At 40.1% G+C, this 20,256-nt stretch overlaps 3 protein-coding genes across 3 annotated transcripts in view; 2 read left to right on the top strand and 1 right to left on the bottom strand.

Moving 5' to 3' along the window:
• The first annotated feature begins 1,973 nt into the window (after positions 1–1,973).
• masp2 (MBL associated serine protease 2) lies at positions 1,974–5,682 on the top strand. Its single transcript, XM_040047948.1, has 6 exons — positions 1,974–2,144; positions 2,215–2,437; positions 2,530–2,707; positions 3,691–3,822; positions 5,000–5,196; positions 5,424–5,682. The coding sequence occupies exons 1-6, from the start codon at positions 2,137–2,139 to the stop codon at positions 5,601–5,603; spliced, it is 918 nt and encodes a 305-aa protein (XP_039903882.1). The 5' UTR covers positions 1,974–2,136; the 3' UTR covers positions 5,604–5,682.
• Positions 5,683–7,063: 1,381 nt separating this feature from the next.
• On the bottom strand, positions 7,064–14,858 carry dffa (DNA fragmentation factor, alpha polypeptide). The gene is made up of 6 exons (XM_040047947.1): positions 14,656–14,858; positions 13,241–13,399; positions 12,979–13,133; positions 12,671–12,875; positions 9,412–9,539; positions 7,064–8,888 (listed from the first exon to the last, which is right to left on the bottom strand). The coding sequence occupies exons 1-6, from the start codon at positions 14,744–14,746 to the stop codon at positions 8,664–8,666; spliced, it is 963 nt and encodes a 320-aa protein (XP_039903881.1). The 5' UTR covers positions 14,747–14,858; the 3' UTR covers positions 7,064–8,663.
• Positions 14,859–16,676: 1,818 nt separating this feature from the next.
• Positions 16,677–20,256, top strand: part of pex14 (peroxisomal biogenesis factor 14) — a 45,423-nt gene continuing 41,843 nt past the window's right edge. The window contains exons 1-2 of the mRNA XM_040047714.1: positions 16,677–16,784; positions 18,724–18,774. Coding sequence (XP_039903648.1) covers positions 16,749–16,784; positions 18,724–18,774 — 87 coding nt within the window. The 5' untranslated portion in view covers positions 16,677–16,748. The remainder of the gene's footprint in view (positions 16,785–18,723; positions 18,775–20,256) is intronic.

Genomic DNA, 20,256 nt, shown 5'->3' with positions numbered 1-20,256 from the left:
ATGCTAATAGAGCATGCTCATATGAAAAGAGCAGGTGAAACATATAAAATGTAAAGGGCAGGTTTGGTTTAAAAGGGCAGTGACCTCTTAAAGTAAAATACTCTATAATCTAACAAAACTAAAAGCTGATCAAAACTTAAAAACACTTGGCATTGCCTTCAACAGCATATATCTATTTATGTATGCTGTATCTATTTAAGAAGCCATACCAAAGATTAAAACTAGGTAGAACACTTTTAAGCCAACAGTGAAACATTCACAGGGGCTGACGAAATAAGAACACCATCAGGTTGTTTATAGTGTTATGATAGATGATGCGGCTCCTTGGAGAGTAACCCGAGTGAAAATAGCCCAGGATTTTTCTCTATTTTCACCTCCAATATCCTAGTGGGTTCACTGGAAATAAAAGCTCAGAAGCTTGAAATTAATAATTAAATTAAATTGTACTCTCAGAGACAAAAAAAGAACAAGACCCCAGGTCAGGATGAATCAGCGAGCATAGCTACTAATTGTTTATTTTCATAATGAAGTTAGTCAGAGGGTGTCATTGCTGTTGATGCATCACACTGGATTCTAAAAGCCTGAGTGGCAGCAGGATGATTTCCAGCAGGAGAACATCTGGCATGAGCACACACTCCACTGTTGCCCAGCATTATGGCTTGCAATTAGGAAAACAACAAGGTAATGGTTGAAAAAGAGTACTATCAAAAAGGTGCGAAGGGAACTTAACTTTGATGTTTCATGTGGATAATTATTGTAATTCACTTTGAGTACTAGCCATTAGAGCTTTAATGTTAGGGAAAATGTGGGTTTGGTTATTATAAGCAGTTTATTGTACAACTGTTGCTGGGTGAAAGGCCTCAGTCCCTTCTGAATAACATCAATATACATATTCCATCAAAACAGCATGAATACGCTGCTATTCCCTCATTATAATAGCTTTTACAATGAAGTCTGACCCAAAGCATTTGGCGAAGTGCTGAAAAAAACTGATGCAATCTGGTTTCATCCGCCGGGAAACTGCTGTTGATGTACCACTGAATGTTTTCATCCCTGATGAAGTAATTAGGTGCAAACAAAAGGGCCAGCCTGGTAAATGTTGTGGGTATAGTGTATTTATTTTTCTGTGGCTTTTATTTAACAACCTCGCAGCTTAGCCATTATAAGAGCAGCGTCTAAAATAATTAGTTGTCTAAGTCTGGTCAGCATCACTGTCTAAACATTTGTGTGTAGTACAAGGGATATTTGATTGAGAGTGATACAACACTTCGGCACAGTATATATTCAGTTAATTCAATTTTATGTATATAGTTTCAAATTAAAACGACAGTTGCTTCACTTAATATCGAGCAAGCACTTGGCAACAGTGGAAATGAAAAACTCCCCTTTAAAAGGAAGAAACCTCTGGCAGAACCAGGCTCAAGGAGGGAGCCATCTGTCACAAGTAGTTGGGGGTGAATGAAAAAGAAAAGAGAAGAGGGAATCAGGAGAGAGAAGTAAAGAAGAATCACTCATTGCAATAAGGGAAGCCCCCAGTAGCCTTGCCTAGAACAGCCTGATAATAATGACTTACAATAGTCAAGCCTAGAAGTAATAAATGCATTAACTATTTTAAGTTAGAGGTCATTATGTCTTTAAGACATCCATGCAATTTAACTAATTGGTGTGTATCATGTGGCTTCATGTAGAAATAAAGCTTGGTATCAAATGTATGCTATGCCTTCTAATAACCTAGCCTAAGGGAAGCATGTATAATGTAAATAGAACTGGTCCCAGTACAGAACCCTGTGGAACTCCATAATTATTCTTAATGTGTAAAGACAAGCTGGAGTCTATTAGAGAGATATTATTCACTGCAGTGCAGTACTTTTAATACATAGGACATGTTCTAATCTTTGTAGTAAAATATTGTGGCCAACGGTATAGAATGTCTCATAGAAATGAATCTGCTGTCATACATCCGTTTGATTTATTCCAAACTGAAGAAGGTGGAGAATGAAAACAAAGTGATCATGTGTCTCGCTCACTTTGTTTACCTAAATGTCAACCAGGCAGGACAGCTGAGTTCATTTACCCCCAGATTAGTGAAAGCAAACCATTTCTACACAGGCACTGTCCGGGGAATGAGAACCCAACATGACCGGGTGAGTGCTAGTTTTTCATTTTTACAAAGCAATCCTTGTAACTGATGCCATCACACCTAATTTTTCCCAGTGGCCTCTATGTTGTTGTTCTTTTTTCTCTACTCCATGTCTCGCTGAGTGTGGAAATGACAGGGTTATACGGCAGCTTCACCTCTCCCAACTTCCCCCAGCCTTACCCTGACAACCAGCACGTAGTGTGGAACATCACTGTCCCAGATGGCCACAGGGTCAAACTCTACTTTACCCACTTCAGCATGGAACTCTCAGACCAGTGTGAATATGACTACATCCAGGTACATGTAGGAGGAAGTCAGCATCCCATTATGTGCACTGACTTGGCATCAGTAGCTTGCTCACTAAAAGGCCTCTGACCTTGTCAAACCAGGTTTTGGCAGAGGGGAATGAAACCTTGCGGTTCTGCGGAGAGGAAGGGAAGAACCATGAAAGCACCCCGAGGAATACAATCATCCTGTCAGCCCGAAACCTCATGTCAGTGGTCTTTAGGAGTGACTACTCTAACGAGGGACGATTCACCGGCTTCCAAGCATTTTACACCTCAGAAGGTGATGCAAAATAGTGACATTTGTTGCCAGAAGGGAGACACATTTTTCTCAGCTGTAATTACACAGAACAAAGAGTAGTGAGGTTTCTACTGAAATGCAGTCTTCACAGGTATATGCAGCAATTTTTGAATTAATTCACATTAATAAAGTCAGACAGCAAACTACAAATACAATCTAATATTTAGAAACCAGCAGGAATAATGCCCCACATCAAGAAATTATTTTAGAAGGCTCTTAATTTTATATATAATGTAACTGTTGTTTATTTATGGTGCTTTCATTACAGGCCCTCCTCTTTATCTTCTCTTGGGATTTAAATGACTCTGAAGTTAACAAAAAAATGTGTTTTCCCACAGTTAAACTGTTATTTTAATTGGCTGCAGTGGCACACCCGAGAGACTTTTGCAGAGCCTATGAAAAAACTGTTTTTGTGATCATTGTTTAGTTTCAGCTAATTGGGAGTCAGATTTAGCATGAACCAGATTCATTTAGTTTCTGTGTAAGTTTTAACAGTAAATCAATGGTTTTCAAACTTTTACCCTTATGCCCCAGTCCGGAAGCCAAAAAGACCCCTCACTGATCACATCCCCACTTCTTCTTCTTCTTCTCTTTAAAAAAAAAATCAGACATCCACAATCAGAACCATCAGAAGAGCATCAGAGTGTGTTAACTTAGCTTCAGTCCAGTTTTCTCTTGGCTTCCACACTCCACTCCACATGTTTTGGCTCTATACTCCACCAATGGGACTTCACAGTTGGAGAACCACTGCAGTAAATGCACCTGAGTTAGAAAAGTGTCTTTTGTTTCTATCTCTAACAAGTTTTGAAGGCCATGATGGCATATGCACTTCAGCGCGATGTAAATCAAGGAAATAATCATCAGATTGCTTGGTAGGCTAAAGGTTTTAGCAGATTTATACTCAATCTCAGGTGTGTTCATGGATGGGGGAGGGGATGCATATTTATTGATTTACTCTGTCACAGACATCAATGAGTGCCTGTCCAAGGTAGAAGGGGAGAGAGTGTGTGATCATTTTTGCCACAATTACATCGGTGGCTATTACTGCACGTGCAGACAAGGATACCTTCTCCATGACAACAGAAGATCCTGCACAGGTAAGAACGATACAGAGCGAGGCTCAAGAGGCATGTTTATCTGAGCTCAATCACTGTGGGTCAAAAGCTATTTAGCAGGGTGCAGCGTTAAGAACTTGGTATACATTGTCTGACTATATTGATTTGTAATTAGGGCATTTCTGGAGCTAAACACGCTACTGCTCAGATCTTCTCAAATCTGAAACAGCAAACACTATTTACAGTGAAGAAAAGCAGGCGTCTGACCTCTTTGAGACATTAGCAACAACGCATTCAATTTGCCTGCATTCACTGACGATGTAAACACATGAAATGGCCTAATCTTTCAGTTGGCACAGCAGCACACCCCAGAGTGTCTTTGGGTTTTTTTAAGGCCATTAAAATACGAATAGTTCCTTATCAGACTTTTGAAGACGAACATAGAAATGGGATCAGACTGCTGTGTTGTAAACTTGTATTTAAGTCTAATTGTTCTCATTTGTCATTCAAAATGCTCTCATTATTCCCTACTACGGCAGGAAAAAAAACATGTCCCCCCCCAAAAAAAACAATTTGGTGATATTTCACACAGGGCACACACTTGCCGGTGCTCCGTACTGGATTTCATTTTGTCATAGCTGGCCTGTGCTCACTTATTTCAGACTGAAAAAGCATACTGATGCACAAAGTAGTTGATCTCTGCCAGCAGGTGTAAGGCGAGGTTAATTACTGTCGATTCCTGAGGGAAAAGCGACTTCAAAATGGCATTAAAAATTGATACCTGTGTGCAGCACTAATAATGTACTGACACAAGGTAATTAATCACAATTACGAGCTGATGTGCCTTAAATTATTATTCTTTGCCAGAGGAAAAAGGGTGACAAAACAAATCATGCGATGAATAGGCAAAAATGATTATCTGCCTACAGATTGTACTAATTATATGAATTACAGCAACTCTGCCTCTTTGCAATCCTCATTTGTTTTTGTCTGAGGCAACATCTGCACATTTGCTGGGACAAAAAGGCAAAACCTAAATGAATCTCATCATTTATGATGGCAGGAAATGTTTCAATTGATGTGAAACAATTATTTTGTTCTAATCAAAAACTCTTTAAAGCCAGCACTTCAGAACCCAGCAGCTGTCGGTACAGCTTTACAAAATGGTTAAATCAGTGCCTCAAAATGATCACTTTTAGTGCATGAGTCTTCTTCGCAGTGCCGTGCCAGAGCCAGGTGCTGACGTCTCCTTCGGGGGTTCTGAGTAGTCCGGGTTATCCGAACCCCTACCCACCTATGAGCCGGTGCAACCACACCATCCGTCTGCCAGAGGGCTCCAGAATAATCCTGAACTTCCTGGAACCCTTTGACATAGAAGGACATCCAGAAGCCCCCTGTCCGTATGATATGCTGAAGGTCAGTTGTGCGACTCCAAAGTCTGAACACACACAAGCTAATGAATGAGCAATGTATTCCTCCTCATGCTCGTGGAGGTGGTTTTGCCACTGACTTGTCCTGCTTGGGTGATATACTGTATAGCTATTGCGGTTTCATGCATATTTAGCCAGACATCAGTTAGGACTCAATCATGCTTGCTTATTTATTTATTTATTTTAATTCTATCTAATGTCCCGACATGAAAGATTTCAACAGCTGGAAAAGAGTATGGGCCCTTCTGTGGCCCAACGCCACCAGATCGGATTCACACGGGAAGTTATGACGTGCACGTTGAGTTCAGGTCCGACTCTAGTGGAAAAAACAAGGGATGGAAGATCAAGTACACCAGTACCGAGGCAGAGACCCTTTCTTTGACTTCAGACTGATGGCACTACAGTTCACGGACTCTGTTTCTAATTGTCCTTATTTTGTGTAAGATCTTGCTATTCTTTGTTACATAGACAATAAAAAGAGATTAAAATAAAACTGTTGTATTATTTAGATCCTCTTTGCTCATTACAATAAATACTGTGTGTCCAACTTTTAACCTAACAGTGTGCAGTCAGACGAGCATTTTCATTAACTTGGGTTTCCTCAAATTGCTATGGGTGATTTCAGTCATCCTCTAATCTAGCCAAGGAATTGAAGAAATAAGAAAATCATTTAAGAGGGTCTAGATGTCAGTAAGTCTGGTCCAATAAGCGCCGTATGCTAGTCATTTAACCTTCATACATTATGCAGCTTGTTCTTAAACAATCCCGGCTACGCTCCTCTATCAAAACAATCATTATAGGGTTATTTAGTCCAAAGAAATGACTTATCCACACAACATTTCCTCCAGCCGCGTGCCCCTCAGATGGTTCAAAAGTGCATGTCTGAAGGTGTCAGTGAGTGACAGAAAAATACTTGTGCTGATTTATTTTTATTGTTTCTTCTGCTCCAGTGTTTTGATTTCCTTCTTCCTTCTCCCGCAGAATTAGGTCAGCGCAATTTTTCAGTGAACGTGTGACTTTCTTAAACCACAGTTTGTTAGCTTTGATTGAGCTGTTTTTCCCAGCCACATATTTTGTAGTTTGTAGGCAACAACCCCGAGCATGATGTGTAGCTACTGACCCACAGATCACCTCGTCATTTTCAACCCAACAGAAATACGAGGTCCTGTGTGGACACGTGCGCTGTAAACTGTCAGCCCACGCGGGATTAAGGCTTGTTTACAGCACGAAATACCAGACAGCCCTCGGGGCTCCTGTGTGCTTACCGAGCAAACCTGCAGTTCTTACCTGAGCGCCGTTAAGTCATAATCTAATGCGCATGGAAGGTGTAAGACATGACGGAGCAATTGACCGCTCCTGTGCTCTCGCGCGCTCACTCCTAACTGTCCAGCCTAGTTGGAGCTAATTCCACAGGAATTACGCACACCATGAAACCCATTAACCAGCTGTTGAAAAATATCCAACCGCAGCACGCTGCCAGTAGGCTGTCAGGCTTATAGCTAATATGCCCATCACTATTACACTAGTGCACGAACTCAGTTAAGTTGCTATAGAGAGAAATATAAAGTCTCAATATCAGAGACTGCTGCTTTTTTGTCATTGGTAATAATGTTCCTGACCACGCATACTCCTTCACCTTCACTAATAGGTGTTTAGAGTCTTCAAATTCAATATCACTAAGGAGATCCCTTGGTTTTAAGGCCAAACGCTACTGCTGTGTCACTTTACAGTGCAAAGCCTTTGAGGAAATCTCAAAAGTACTGAACTTTTTCCTTTTTTTTTTTCATTTGGATTGTATTGGATTCTAAATGCTTTCAATATCTGTCACAATAATGTGGGACAACAGCACTATGGAAAGTCTGAAGGCACATTTAATGAAAAAAATAAAATATAAATCCCTCCTCCACCATGTAACATGTATAAATATGTACCACCATATACAATTTCCTTTAGCTACTTGTGGAAAATTAATATGAAACAGCCTCCTACAACCTGCAGTTTTTCTTGCTGATGAGCTGAGGCACAACTTTTTATTTTTTTGGGCATACATGGACACAATACCGAGTAATTATAAGCTGCTTACAAATGCCGCACTTAAAGGGCATCTAATATGAAAGTACAAGCTGGCAGTGACATTGTAATTTCCCCACAACACGAAAAAGAAGAGGTCTTTCTGTAAATTCAGATCCTTCATTTGTGCTCATTGTTCAGGACACAGATGACAGGCATGAGAAAAGATACATCCCCATGAGTCACATGGACACTGCACACGCTGTCCACACCCTTTTACATCACACTGCCAGCAGACTCATGCATAATAAGCTACAATGTCTCACACACACGGGGGTCATATGAATGAACATGTATCTAACTTTTTATTATTAAAGCAATGAACGTGTCTGTGTAACCAATTCAAACATATCTGGCCAATTTTTGCCCCCCTTTTGTATTTATTCCCGTTTCTGCACTTACCATTATTTATGAGGTATTTCTTCTCCTCTTTCAGATTCCATAAAACATCACACAGTGAAATTTCACATTAGGATGCACAGTTTTGACAAATATTTCAAGATTTTTCAGCACACTCATTAAAAAAATTCCTTGACTTTTAATGCAGTTTCCAAAAATAGCTAAAAAAAAATATGACTTAAAAAATGCATTAACAAGGCAATATCAGGATGACCTGGATACCAGATTTTCACTTTAAGACACCAGAAGCTAAATTATGTGTTTAGTTTTCTCTAACTAATTAAAAGTAACTTTTTACCTGCGTAAACTGAAGATCTAAAATCTCAAATGCAGTGCATCCCTTCAATCATAGCAATAGTTAAGGGGCAGCAGAAGGCAAAATTAAAAAAAAAAAGAAAAAAGTGTAATGATGACTATAAATGTAACAGGCAGCCTTAAAACAACAGTTCTTCATTTTTGGAGAAAAAAAAACACTTTCTTTCTTTTCTTTTTTTTTTTTTTTAAAACTTTCTCACTGTGATAAAGCAAATAAATGTGAGTTAGATGAGAAGACCCATTTTATTTAAATACACAACAGTGAACCTTGGACTTTGGCCTAGAGGCGCAGCAACTTTTCTGTCAACTAGCGAGGTTGCCGGAAGTAAGAGAATCTCCCCAAATACTGAGTTATAGCTTTAAGTTTAGATTTGTTTATCTGTAGTTATTCTCACAGCATGAAACACAAAATAAGAAGCCAGTTAAAAAAAAAAAATAGACCCAAGTGGTTAATGTCTTTGATAAACATGACTTGTGTAAATCATCCAGCTTCCTCTTGAGGCAAAAGCATTCAAGTGGTTTTGAAATCTTACAAAGTGTCAACACTTGGGATTCATGTATTCCAGCAGTTTTGTTATTATCAGTAACGCAGGGCAAAAATCCTACTCTGCTGGCCCCGAGGCTGGTAGTGTGAATTCTTATCAGTCTGTGCTCAGGTAGAGTCTCGGCCTAGTTGCCGCCTTGGGCTTGCTTTTCGACGCCCTCCTCCTTCCTCTTCTCGCTGGACTGCTGGCTGCCGCGCAGCTGTGTGTTGCTCCTGATGGATTGCACTGCCTGAATCTGCCGGAGACGTGCGGTCAGCTCAGCTTCGCAGGCCTGCAGCAGCGTGGACGTCCTCGCTCTGTCCCAGCCCAGCACCTGCTCCATAGCTTCCATCCCTCTGGCCACTACCATCTAAAGACACACAGACGGGAGCTCCATATAGTGGATATGGGAACATATGAGGCGATACACTGGCTTGCCCTACTAACATAAGTTTATGAATGCAAATGGAGATGGTTGAAAAAAATCTTGTGCTTACACTGTACCTAAAGTAAATGGGATTATATCCGAACTGATGACGCAGGGGTGTGTTTTAAGTGTGTCAGGATGGGCAGTTTCACATGCTTGCTTTGATCATTTTGCAGCAGACTCACTGGGGTGTGTTACGACACAAGCCTTACAGCAGAAGGAGTGACGTGGGAATATGATGACGTAGGACCATTGAAGGGAGTTGCCCCACATTGCTGCGATATGTAAATGCCCCTCATTTGCTGGTGCCTGTCTAAATTTGCAGTTTGAACTTCTTGGTAGTTCTCAGAAAGAGTGGATTCTCTGCGACATTTACAATACAACAGATGTAAAAGTACACATTTGGGGTGTTTTTATTTGCTGATGCTTTGAGGCAGACTTAATCAGAGTTGTGTGAATAGGCTACCTGCAGATCCTCAGTGGAAAGCCTGGTCTCTGGCGATGTTTTGCCTTTCAGGACCATCAAAGTCCTGGACATAAATCCAGAAGCAGAATCCACCTCCATTCCATCTGGCACATCCACATCCCCGGCACCTGAGATATTGAAACAGGTTTCGATACATTTCAAAACATTTTAAACATAGTAAATGATTATTTCAGGTGGGGTTGTTAAACAACAACAACAACAGGTCCACCTAGTGACCAAAAGATAGAAGTGCAGCTCTTCCCTCATGAGAAATTAAGAGAATGAACCGATAACAAATTCAGAAAGAAAAATAATACATGTTAACTAATAACATCTGCAGTTGTTTGAACCTCCTTCACTTAGAAATAAAAATACATATTTTAAGATAGTTTATTTATTTTGCTGCCCTTCTGTGTTTGAATGTGTGTTAATGTTAGATTGAAACAGGCATGAAATAAAAAAGCTGCTTGTATGAATGAGGCATGTTGTATAAAGCGCTTTGAGTGCTTAGGTTGAGTACAAAAGTGCTACATAAGAACCAGTCCATTTATGTCTCTTGTTCTTAAATATAGAGAAAGTTTATGTATGATTTTCACATTTATTGTTTTCTCAAAGTTTCTGATTTGACCACCCCTCCTCGCTGGCTAAAGTTATGTCAGTGATGTCCCCGACTCTCATCTAAAGAACTACATCTGGGGCCATTACCTATCTCGAGGGCTTCATAGTCATGGGACTATATTGATTATTTTGCTGGGTGTATTCATGCATATTGATCACATCTATTGATTACATGTTTGTTACGCAGAGGGAACTGTATAAGCACCCTTTTCAAATTAATGGTTTTTTGTTTGTTAAGCCACATAACACTGACCTATGAATCATTCAGTCATAAAAAGGTACCTCACTCAAGGGATGAATCTTGAGTTACACATGTTGTGTCTACACATAACAGACATCTTAGATGAGCATCAATTTTAAATTGTATCTTTGGACACTTTGTTACCACAGCCTGTCTCAAAAACACTGCATTTCCTTTTATGCTTGCACATTTCAATAAATTGCTGTTCCTTTTTCCATTTTCATAGTGAAATATGAAGAATTGACTTTGACCACCTTTGCTCTTCAACACAACCTGAGCTCTGTTAGGCAGGGATCACTGTCATGCTGAAAAATGAATACAATCAGATCAAGGACTGATTGTGGACTTTAAGAGGACCAGGAAAACCTTGTCCCCTGTTTCAATCCAGGGGGTCAATGTGGACATTGTGGAGGACTATAAATACCTTGGAGTATACATGGACAATAAACTGAACAAAACATTGTTGCACTCTACAGGAAGGGCCAGAGTCATCTCTATTTTCTGAGGCGGCTGAGGTCTTTCAACATCTGTTGGATAATGGTCAGGATTTTCTATGAGTCTGTTATGGCCAGTGCCATCCTCTATGCTATTGCATGCTGGGGCAGCAGGTTGAGGGTCACAGATGCTAACAGACTCAATAAAGTGATCCGCAAGGCCATTAATGTTGTGGGGATGGAGCTGGACTCCCTTAGGGTGGTGTCTGAGAGGAGGATGTTGTCTAAGATAAGGACAATGCTGGATAATAATTCCCACCCACTCCCTGACGTGCTGGCTAGCCACAGAAGCATGTTCAGTGAGAAACTGAGATTACCAAAAAGCACCACTGAACGACACAGGAAATCATTCCTGCCCATGGCCATCTCCCATCTCCCTCAACTCCTCCGCCTAATACACTGTAAACACTGCAACAGTTACACACAACAGTTAAATGTCAATCATATATACTTCACCTGTGTAATATTCTTGATATTTGTAATTGAATGATTTGTATTTGTCAGTACTATTTCTTACATTTGTAAACTTTGTAACATATTGTATTATTTAATTAGTTTAGTCCGTTACTGTTACTGTCTTCGAGCAACTGTAACCCACATAATTTTTGAAGTACTCTGATTCTGATTCTTTCCAGACAGTATTACATGGCGGATCAAAATCTAACTTCTGTGTGTTCATAATTCTATCATTTTTGACACGATCCCCAACACCACGGGCTAAAATGCAGCACCAAACCACGACAGAGCCTCCAGTGTGTTTTACAGACACTCGGTTTTGGACCCCTCTCCTGATGCCCTCTGTGGACATTGATGACAATATGAACCAAAAATCTCAAATTCAGATTCACTCCATAGGATCTGTTGCCTGTTGATTTTCAGTCCAGTTCTTGAATAATTTGGAATACCTCGCCCATTTCTCCCCTTTCCCTTCCATAAGAATGGCTTCTTGACTGCCACCCTTCCACTGAGACCATGTCTGATGAGGCTTCTGTGAACAGTAGATGGAACAACTGATGCACCACAGAAGCATCTCTTACACCCTGTGTCAGCTCTCTGATTTGTTCTTCTATTTCTTCATGACATGACTTACATAGACTGTTCATCTGCTGTAGATACTTTGCCACTTTTTTTGTCCGCCAACTGTCCAGTTTACTCAAATGTTTTAAGGACATACTGCACACCATGCTAAGAAAAGCCAAAGCTTTGGCAAGTTTTTGGCAGTCACCATGTTGGCACATTTTTACCTTTGGCATTTTCATTGATTCAACTAAAAAAAATGGAAACAAATGATGTGTTTTTGCCTCACACTGCTAGTAACAAAGCGCCCAAAGATTCAATTTAACATTGGTACTTTGCTATGGTGTCTGTTATGTGTAGACAAAACGCTGGTTCATCCCTCGAGTTAGGTGCCTTTTAAAGCTTGTCTCATAGGTCAGCTTTAAGTGGCTTAACAAACCTCTCAGAGGAAAACCTTCCCTAAAAAAGGTCAGGTACAAGGACTGAAAATGAGTAAAAACAAAAAAACAAAAAGCAGCCAATGCACAAAGAAAAATGTCAAAAAAGCTTCAGAAAAGCTGAAGCTCAAGGCTTCAGCGTTGGAAAAACTGTTGCTCAAGGCAACCTAGAAGAATTATAAAAAAGTCAGGCTCATTGGAAGCAAAATATAAAGAAATAAAGGGTGGCTCCAGACTTTTGCACAGTACTGCAGTTCACAGAGTTTCTGTATCCCAGTTTGAATAATGACACAGAAACAGCTTTCTGTGCAAGACTTAACTTGTTACAGAGTTTATATTGTGTATCCGTGTCACACTACAATAATCAGGAAATCTGATTTTCATATCTTTATCTCAACAAACTATTTCCACACGGTAAACATGGCAACCACCTCAAAATGACACAGCCGTACCTCCCTGAGAAGGCTGACTTGTTTCTTCCTGTTGTCTGTTCTCCAGCTCCACAGTTTTCAGGTAAAGCTGGAGCAATTCCTTGGATTGCCGCTCCTGCTCTCTGCGATCCAAAACCCTCTGCAGCGTCTCCTGGAGCTCTTGGGCCTTTTTCTCTTGGAAGCCCAAAGCAGAGGCTAGTTCAGGGCATGGGGCATCCACTAAGGTCTGAAAAAGCAAAGCAAAACAATAAAATACAATTTGCGGCTCCTATTTTTAGATTGATTAACACACTTATCGCTTTCTTATACTTGACATATAATGTTGGTACCTGTAGGTCCGCCTCAGACATGAGAATAATGGTAGTCAGGTCCTGCTTCAGCTGCTGAGCCAGTTCATACCAAGGTGCTACAGTACTGGAGCTGTCCACAGTATCAGTCTCCAGCATCACAGAATCCCTAGCCATCCAAGCTGTGCCACCATCAACTAAAAAGTAAATATCAAATTAACACAAGGTGGTGCATTCCCGGGATATTAATGATTGATGGTAAAAAGGATGCAGAAAAATGTCAGATAAAAGTAAACCTGCTTACTCCTGCAAGGTGGAGACCACCTCTCTTTGTCATTCAATAGCATGAATTTTGTGTTTGAGGGTAAACACAAAAAGTAAGCCTGGTCTTCTACTACTGTCCCATCATTCTCTAGGACCACTGTGACTGAGTCACTGGAGTTGAACCCAAGACACTGTCGACCTGTTAAAAGAACAGAGAAACTACAAATATTATAGAGTGTCCCAGATTATTTTTATACTTCAAAGTGTTTAGCCATATGGTTGTATCCATCCATCCGATTCAATATCCCAGCTGACTGTTGTGGAAAGAGGTGGCCGCAAGTCCAGTTTAGCATAACAAATTAACCTCACATGCGTGTCTGTGGACTGTGGGGGGGGAACCAGCAAATCCAACACAGATCCTTCTCTCTGTGAGGCGACAGTGCCGCCCACATTTCAGAGGAAAACAATCAGTATTAGTGTATCCCATAAGCCAAATATTCAAAGCAGTAATACCTCAGACACCACCTGTTCATCAGGTGATTCAGCATACTTCCACATGTCAAACAAGTCAGTCCATTTAAAGAGTCACCAGCCCTTTCATCAGAGCTGCTCCTATTTGCAATACAAAACATGTCTTACGTCCACTCACTTTTAAAATTGTACAGCTATAAATCAGCACCTCTAGTTTAATAGTGCCCCAGCTCAATATTTCATATACAAGTATTTATTTATGTATATTGAATAGGAATAAAGGAAATTTATAACTTTAAGCTAGCTTCAAAACCAAGAGGGGGGTTTTCAGATAGCATCCTAGTTTTGTCACTGGCAGTTACAGGAGACTTTATCAGAATCAGAAATACACTTCTAGTATCTTCATGTAGGTGGCTTCAAAATCAAGGACCCAGCCTGACCTCCTCCAAACTCTGCTGACACATAACAATCAAAGACGTAGAAACACTTTTATTAAAAACCTTTTTTTTTATTAAAAAGAGAAAAATGCAAAAAAAAAAAAAAAAGTCTGGGGGTAACGCCTGGTGACTAGCCTTCTAGGAATGAGCAGGAAGAGCAATGACTTTTCATGTTTAGCTTCTGCAAGTTTAAACACGATGGATAAAAATGGTGATGCTGCTTCTGCTGCCACACACGACTAGATAAGTAAGCTTGTCGACAGCAATAGCAATAATCACCTCAGTTGTAATGTTAGTGCCTCCCAACACTCTCACAAATCACTGAACATATGAAGTTCTTTCACTTTCGCAATATGAGACCCCGCTTTTAGCGCTCAGCACCAGTGCAAACTAAACATTTAAATACTGCACCCACAACGTTTGACTGCGTGAGACGGTACTTCACGTAACTGTCACACACCCGTTCAACATTAATGAATACATCGCTTTTATTAAAAAGAAACTCTAGCATGATAAAGTTCAGGAATGTAAAGTCATGACAACTTACCTTTTTTCTTAAGCTCATCTATGGAAAGAGCTACTAGCCCATGCGTTTGTTGTCGTGTGAAATTGCACACCTTACACGGTTTATCCGTCATTGTAGTCTGCGTTTAGAGAAGCAGATTTTGTGCTTTCTTATACCTTAATACTGACAGTTATCGTCAGCAGCTATCAACTGCTACCACTATCCCCGAATACGGAACTGCCGCCGTGCCGCTATGGCATCTGGGATATGTAGTTTAGCATATACATAGAAAGAACTGCCTTTGTGTTTACAGTTTGAATATAACGCTATAACCTCTACAGCGTTAATTTGAGTGTATTTTAAAAACATCATTTATTAACTATTTTCAAGCTCTAGACATAAGAAATATGAGAATAATAACATGTTCTTCCGAGCAGCTCCTGTTAAAAAGCTCAAAGGTGGACTACCGCAAATGACCGCTAGATGGCGACCAAAGAAAGTCTGGCCTGACAGTGGAGTTCAGTTCTTTCTTTTTTGTTTTTCTTTCTTAAAGACATTTGGTTGGTTAATTGCGTGGTGAGAATAAATAGCTAGGGAGTAGGTGGAAGAGAGCCTGGAGAGGTGGAGGTATAGTCTGGAGAGAAGGGGAATGAAAGTCAGTAGAATCAAAGAATGCGTATTTGTGTAACAGTGAAACCAGGAGCACAGATACTGAAAAGTGGGTGGGTTTAAATAGTTTAAATACCTAGGTTCAGCCATCCAAAGCAGACAGTACAGGCAGAGTGGAGCGGGTGGAGATGATTATCAGGGGTGATTTGTGACAGATGGATAGCAACAGCGGTGAAAGTAATGGTTTATAAGATGGTACTGAGACCTGTATGGTTTGGAGACTGTGGCACTGACACACACACACACACACACACACACACACACACACACACACACACACAAAGGAGGCTGAGCTGAAGGTAGCAAAATGTTGATGAAGATGAAGATGTTAAAGTTTTCATTACGATTGACCAGAAATTAAAAATCAGAAACTAGAAGTTAGAAATGAGTACATCATAGGGACAGCTCAAGTTGAGCAGTTTGAAGACAAAGTTAGAGAGGCAAGGCTGAGATGGTTTGGACATGTGCAGAGGAGGGGAAGTGGATATACTGGACAAAGGATGCTGAATATGGAGCTGCCAGGCAAGAGGAAAAGAAGAGAATCAGAGAGGAGGTTCTTGGATGTAGTGAAAGAGGACATGCAGAGGGTTGTGTGGCAGAAGTGATGCTAAGGATGGGATGAAATGGAGGCAGATGATCCGCTGTGGCAACCCCTAAAGAGAGTAGTCGAGAGAGAAAAGAAGACTGCTTTATATGGTTCAAAAATGCACCACTTACATCACAATGTCACCTGAAACAATCATTTTAATGCTGTAAGTCTAGCATTTAGGGGTCTAACCTTTTAGGGGGTTGCTGTAGCAAATGACTTTATAGTTTTATTTATTTATTTTTATTATTTATGAACTACTGTAAATAAATAGTATCTTCTTGCTGTGAATCCATTAAGTATTATGGTTTCTGAAGGGGCCCTGGGCAAAGACATATTAAGCTATTATCTGGTGGCTGAATGCAAATTCGTTTCAACAAGTAGGGACTTACCACACCTCGTGACTAAGCTTTTGGCTTTGTTGTATAGATTTTTTCTTCTTGTTCTTTAGGCACAAGGGTGTGTTCAGCTGAGGAAATGATGAAGCTGACATTAAGTCTAAAAGTAGAACAGGCTCTAATATGACAAAAACAAAACAAACAGACAAAACAAATAAAAACAATTTACAAAAAAGAGGTTTTCTTGGCAATGAAAGAAAGACAGTCATCAATATTGACCACGGAGAAGTCTCAGTATAAGATCTACTGAAGGTGTGTGAGCATGAGAATGTGCTATGAGGAAGCTGAAACCTAACTTGATGTGCTTTTAAATTGTAGCGTTTTAATAACAGACAGTAAGAATAGTGAGTTATACTTTGGAGTTAGACTTATCCTGCAGTGTCCCTTACTCACCTGCAGGAGGCAGTAGTGCATCCTAAAGCATGTTGCGTGGTAGAAATATACCAGAATAAGAAGTGTGGCAGAAGGAACAGAAGAAGAAGATGGCATCCAACGACCAAGCTGAGGCAACAACACAGGTCTCTATATGCATTAAAAGCGGTTTCTTTTTAATGTCCATTTGCGGTAGTGAACTGTTTTAGATATTTCGGGGCTTTAGATGTCTTAACGTTGGCATCACGTGCCTGGAAATGCTCACCAAGTTAGAGATTAGCATGCCTGCTAGTTAGCATGCTAGCTAGGTTTCGAGGCAAAAGTTGTCACTGAGACATGAGTGTGTTTACAAGTGGGCAGGAAGGGGCGTCATTTAGAGTTGCCATATTGTGTCGAAAATAATATGGCATAGTTACTATATTTGCCATTGTCATCAAACGGTACAGCTGTACAATTGCATCTGAGCGTGTAGCCTCGTCTTACTGTGTGCAGATAACTGTAGGTGTAACTCAAAGGTCAGTGTAGGCAAATAAATCTGATGGTCTCTGTTGGGTTGCAGTCACAGTGTTATCTTTGAACTCACCAGCCCCCCAAAACAAATGTCATCGAACGTTTTTATTCATGTATGTCACCAGTGACAACTTTACTTTTTGCATATATGTTTATATATGCTGTAGAGAAATGCAAAATATTTTTATGTACGTATGTGAGAGATGCTTAGTTACATTAAACACCTTAAATACATTTTTATTGTTTTTAAAGTTCTCTAAACAGTAACTGTAGCTCAGGAGGTAGAGAGGGTCATCTACTAATTGTAGGCATACAGACTGTTGCTCAATTGTGCTTGCCAAAGTATCCTTAAGCAATTTCCTAACCCAAGTTGCTTTCTAATGTGTTCATCAGAATGTGTGTGAATGTTCCATAGAAAGTGCTAAGGCCTAGAAAAAAAGTGTTTGTATGAATGGGCAAATGGAGTGCTTTGAGTGCTCACATAGAAAATGGTAAATGGCCTGTATTTGTATAGCGCTTTACTTAGTCCCTAAGGACCCCAAAGTGCTTTACACTACATTCAGTCATCCAGCCATTCACAAACACATTCACACACTGGTGATGGCAAGCTACAAAAGCACTAAATAAGAACCAGTCCATTTATGTCATTAATGTTTTCTTACCCAATCTTGTGGAAATGAAAAATTGCCTTTTTTAATTTATTTATTTTCCTGCCGATAGAACAAAATCTGACCACATTCTACTACAAGCACTGCTCCATAAACGTCACAGTGAAATGGATACCCTTCAGTTTCCACAGTCAATTTATTTGTGTTGTGAATTTTCCCTTGTTCACAATTTCTACAGTTTCCCATCTGTTACTGTACATAGGGAAATGTTTATGGAGTACAGCACGAAGCTAAACTCTTCACCATGATGAGAACAGGTTAAAAAAACTTCTGAGTTATGACAGTAGTTAACTTTTGACAAAAGCTAACAGGAAGTTAGGTAGGTAGGTAGTTTGATGCTTGCAGCTGTTTCTAGAACTCTTTCTTCTCTGTTTATTACATACCTGCAGAATCATACAGCAGCACAATTCATCCAAAAGCTTTTCAAATGCACGAGAGTTGCTCACATTTATGTACCTGACACCACAGAAGTAACTTCAGTCACAGTAAATTATCCCCAAAATTCAGGCAGTTTTGATCAGGATCTAGCAGCAGATAACACTGTGTTCTGTACTTCACACAGGCTCTGACAGAGTTCAGTCTCTAGCTAACGGGGATCCTAATAAACTGAGCAATTTTTAAGTGTAAGAGTTGCCTGATCAGTTTGCAGAAATGTGCCAAGCGTGAAAGAGTGCTCAAGCACTTTGTATAAATGTTGTTGATATGCCTGAATGAAGCCTCGAGGCCTAGTATTGTAAAAGTGTCCCATACCTGAATAACCGAATACTGTCACTTCAACAGATAAAGCCAGCGATGTTACATACCCTGTGCTTGTAAAGGGCGACCATAGTTACCAAGCTTCAAAGCGACATTACTTCTGTTTTCCACTAGATGGCACTCTAATACAAATGTTTGTTTATGTTCTCAGCCTGGCCTTCTGCCTGGAAAAGATGGAGCACGTAGCCCCAGAGAAGAACTGGTAAGAATTTATTCCTTAATCTGAATTACATGAATTATTGGTAAGGAAACATTGACTGTAACCACAAAAACATTAAATGAAGCTAATGTAAGTGAGAGCTGGAAAGAAATAGCATCTTGGATCAAACGATGCAAATATTAAATTACATTTCCTGTAAAGAAAACAAAAAGCAATGAATAAAGTATCATAATGGCTGGAAATAATATTTCAGATATTCTCACATGGCACACGCTGTGATTCTTAATACTAGTGCTCAGAAGTGTGGATTTTTCAAAAACTCAAGTATTCGTGGGATTTTGAAAGAATGAAAATCTTCTAATTTCTTGGCTTGATCTGGTGATGCATAGTTGAGGAAGATTATGATGGTTTTTCTCTCCCCCCCCACCTTAAGATCTGATAATTTTAAGACTTTTATTTGGCTGTATTACACATTCCCCAGGGAGATCCAGTATTAAAGGCTTCCAATTAGCAGACAGTCACTTTATACATCACAATGATGTCCCCAAGCTGTAATGAGAGTATACTTTATGTTCTTGGTCTTTAGAGAGGAAAATGGTCTATTTTAACAGCAGCAATGGGTTCCACAGTTTCTTTAATCATGCATAGCATAAAACTTTGACTGCACATCTTTGTTGTTCTTTGTTTATCCTTTTAGTCTGTGTCAGAAATGGGTCGAGAAAGTTGCTAATTTGGAGTTTCTTCACCATGTAGACTCCTATGCAAACACAAAGGGCACTTGAAGGTGTTGTTCCCTCAAAAAGGTGTTATAAGGTGGTGTTTAACAAGAATAAATGTCAGTTTTTCTCTTCAGTAATGTGCAGAGTGTTTATAAGGCATGCTTGGCCCAAGCAATGACTATAACCAGGAATGTTTGGTAATTGCTAAGTGGGATGGAATCCATCCCAGGTACACTCACTGTCCTTGTATAGGCACAGCATGCAGGTTATAGAAGTGCTGTATTGTTCAGCCTACATGTCTCAATGTCATTCACCACCATTCACTCTTCATCTTCCCCCCATCATCCCTTCATGCCAAGGCTAATTTAATCCTGGGGTTATTGATTGTGGGAGCATTCTCCCAGGCTTTCTTTCAATTTACTTCAATTTCATCATCCCAGTGCACTTCAAGACTGTCTCCTCAAAAAAGGGAAGAAATTCTTGTTATGAGGAATTCGAGACCGGTTGACAAGTCCCACCACCACCCTCACTTCCAACCCCTTTTCTCCTTTCTCTTTTTGATGAGCTGCTCTTTCCCAGTTAAGTGGATTATTACAGTAGGGATAATTCTTGTCACATGGCATTATTTGGATGAGGTGAATAATTGAAATTTGTGTCTGAAAGGATTTTATCTGGATGAGAGGAAAGGGAGTGCTGGCAGGGTTGGAAGGGCAGGAAAGAAGGAAAAGCAGTCTCTCTCTCTCTCACTCACTCACACTCACACTCACACTCACACACACACACACACACACACACACACACACAC

The sequence above is a fragment of the Simochromis diagramma genome, unplaced genomic scaffold (genome assembly GCF_900408965.1).
Source record: "Simochromis diagramma unplaced genomic scaffold, fSimDia1.1 OVJJ01000387.1, whole genome shotgun sequence".
In the NCBI taxonomy this organism is placed as follows: domain Eukaryota; kingdom Metazoa; phylum Chordata; class Actinopteri; order Cichliformes; family Cichlidae; genus Simochromis; species Simochromis diagramma.
The sequence above is the reverse complement of the archived record's forward strand: the minus strand, read 5'-3'. Positions and strand labels throughout refer to the sequence as shown.

Bases quoted from the DNA above. Each gene is read 5' to 3' on its own strand.
- masp2 (XM_040047948.1), top strand. The intron at 2,708-3,690 runs GTGATGCAAAAT...ACTCTGTCACAG, and splicing joins AGCATTTTACACCTCAGAAG to ACATCAATGAGTGCCTGTCC. The intron at 3,823-4,999 runs GTAAGAACGATA...TCTTCTTCGCAG, and splicing joins CAACAGAAGATCCTGCACAG to TGCCGTGCCAGAGCCAGGTG.
- dffa (XM_040047947.1), bottom strand. From the start codon at position 14,746: ATGACGGATAAACCGTGTAAGGTGTGCAATTTCACACGACAACAAACG. The intron at 13,400-14,655 runs GTAAGTTGTCAT...TTCTTTTAACAG, and splicing joins AGATGAGCTTAAGAAAAAAG to GTCGACAGTGTCTTGGGTTC. The intron at 8,889-9,411 runs GTAGCCTATTCA...GTGTGTCTTTAG, and splicing joins TTTCCACTGAGGATCTGCAG to ATGGTAGTGGCCAGAGGGAT.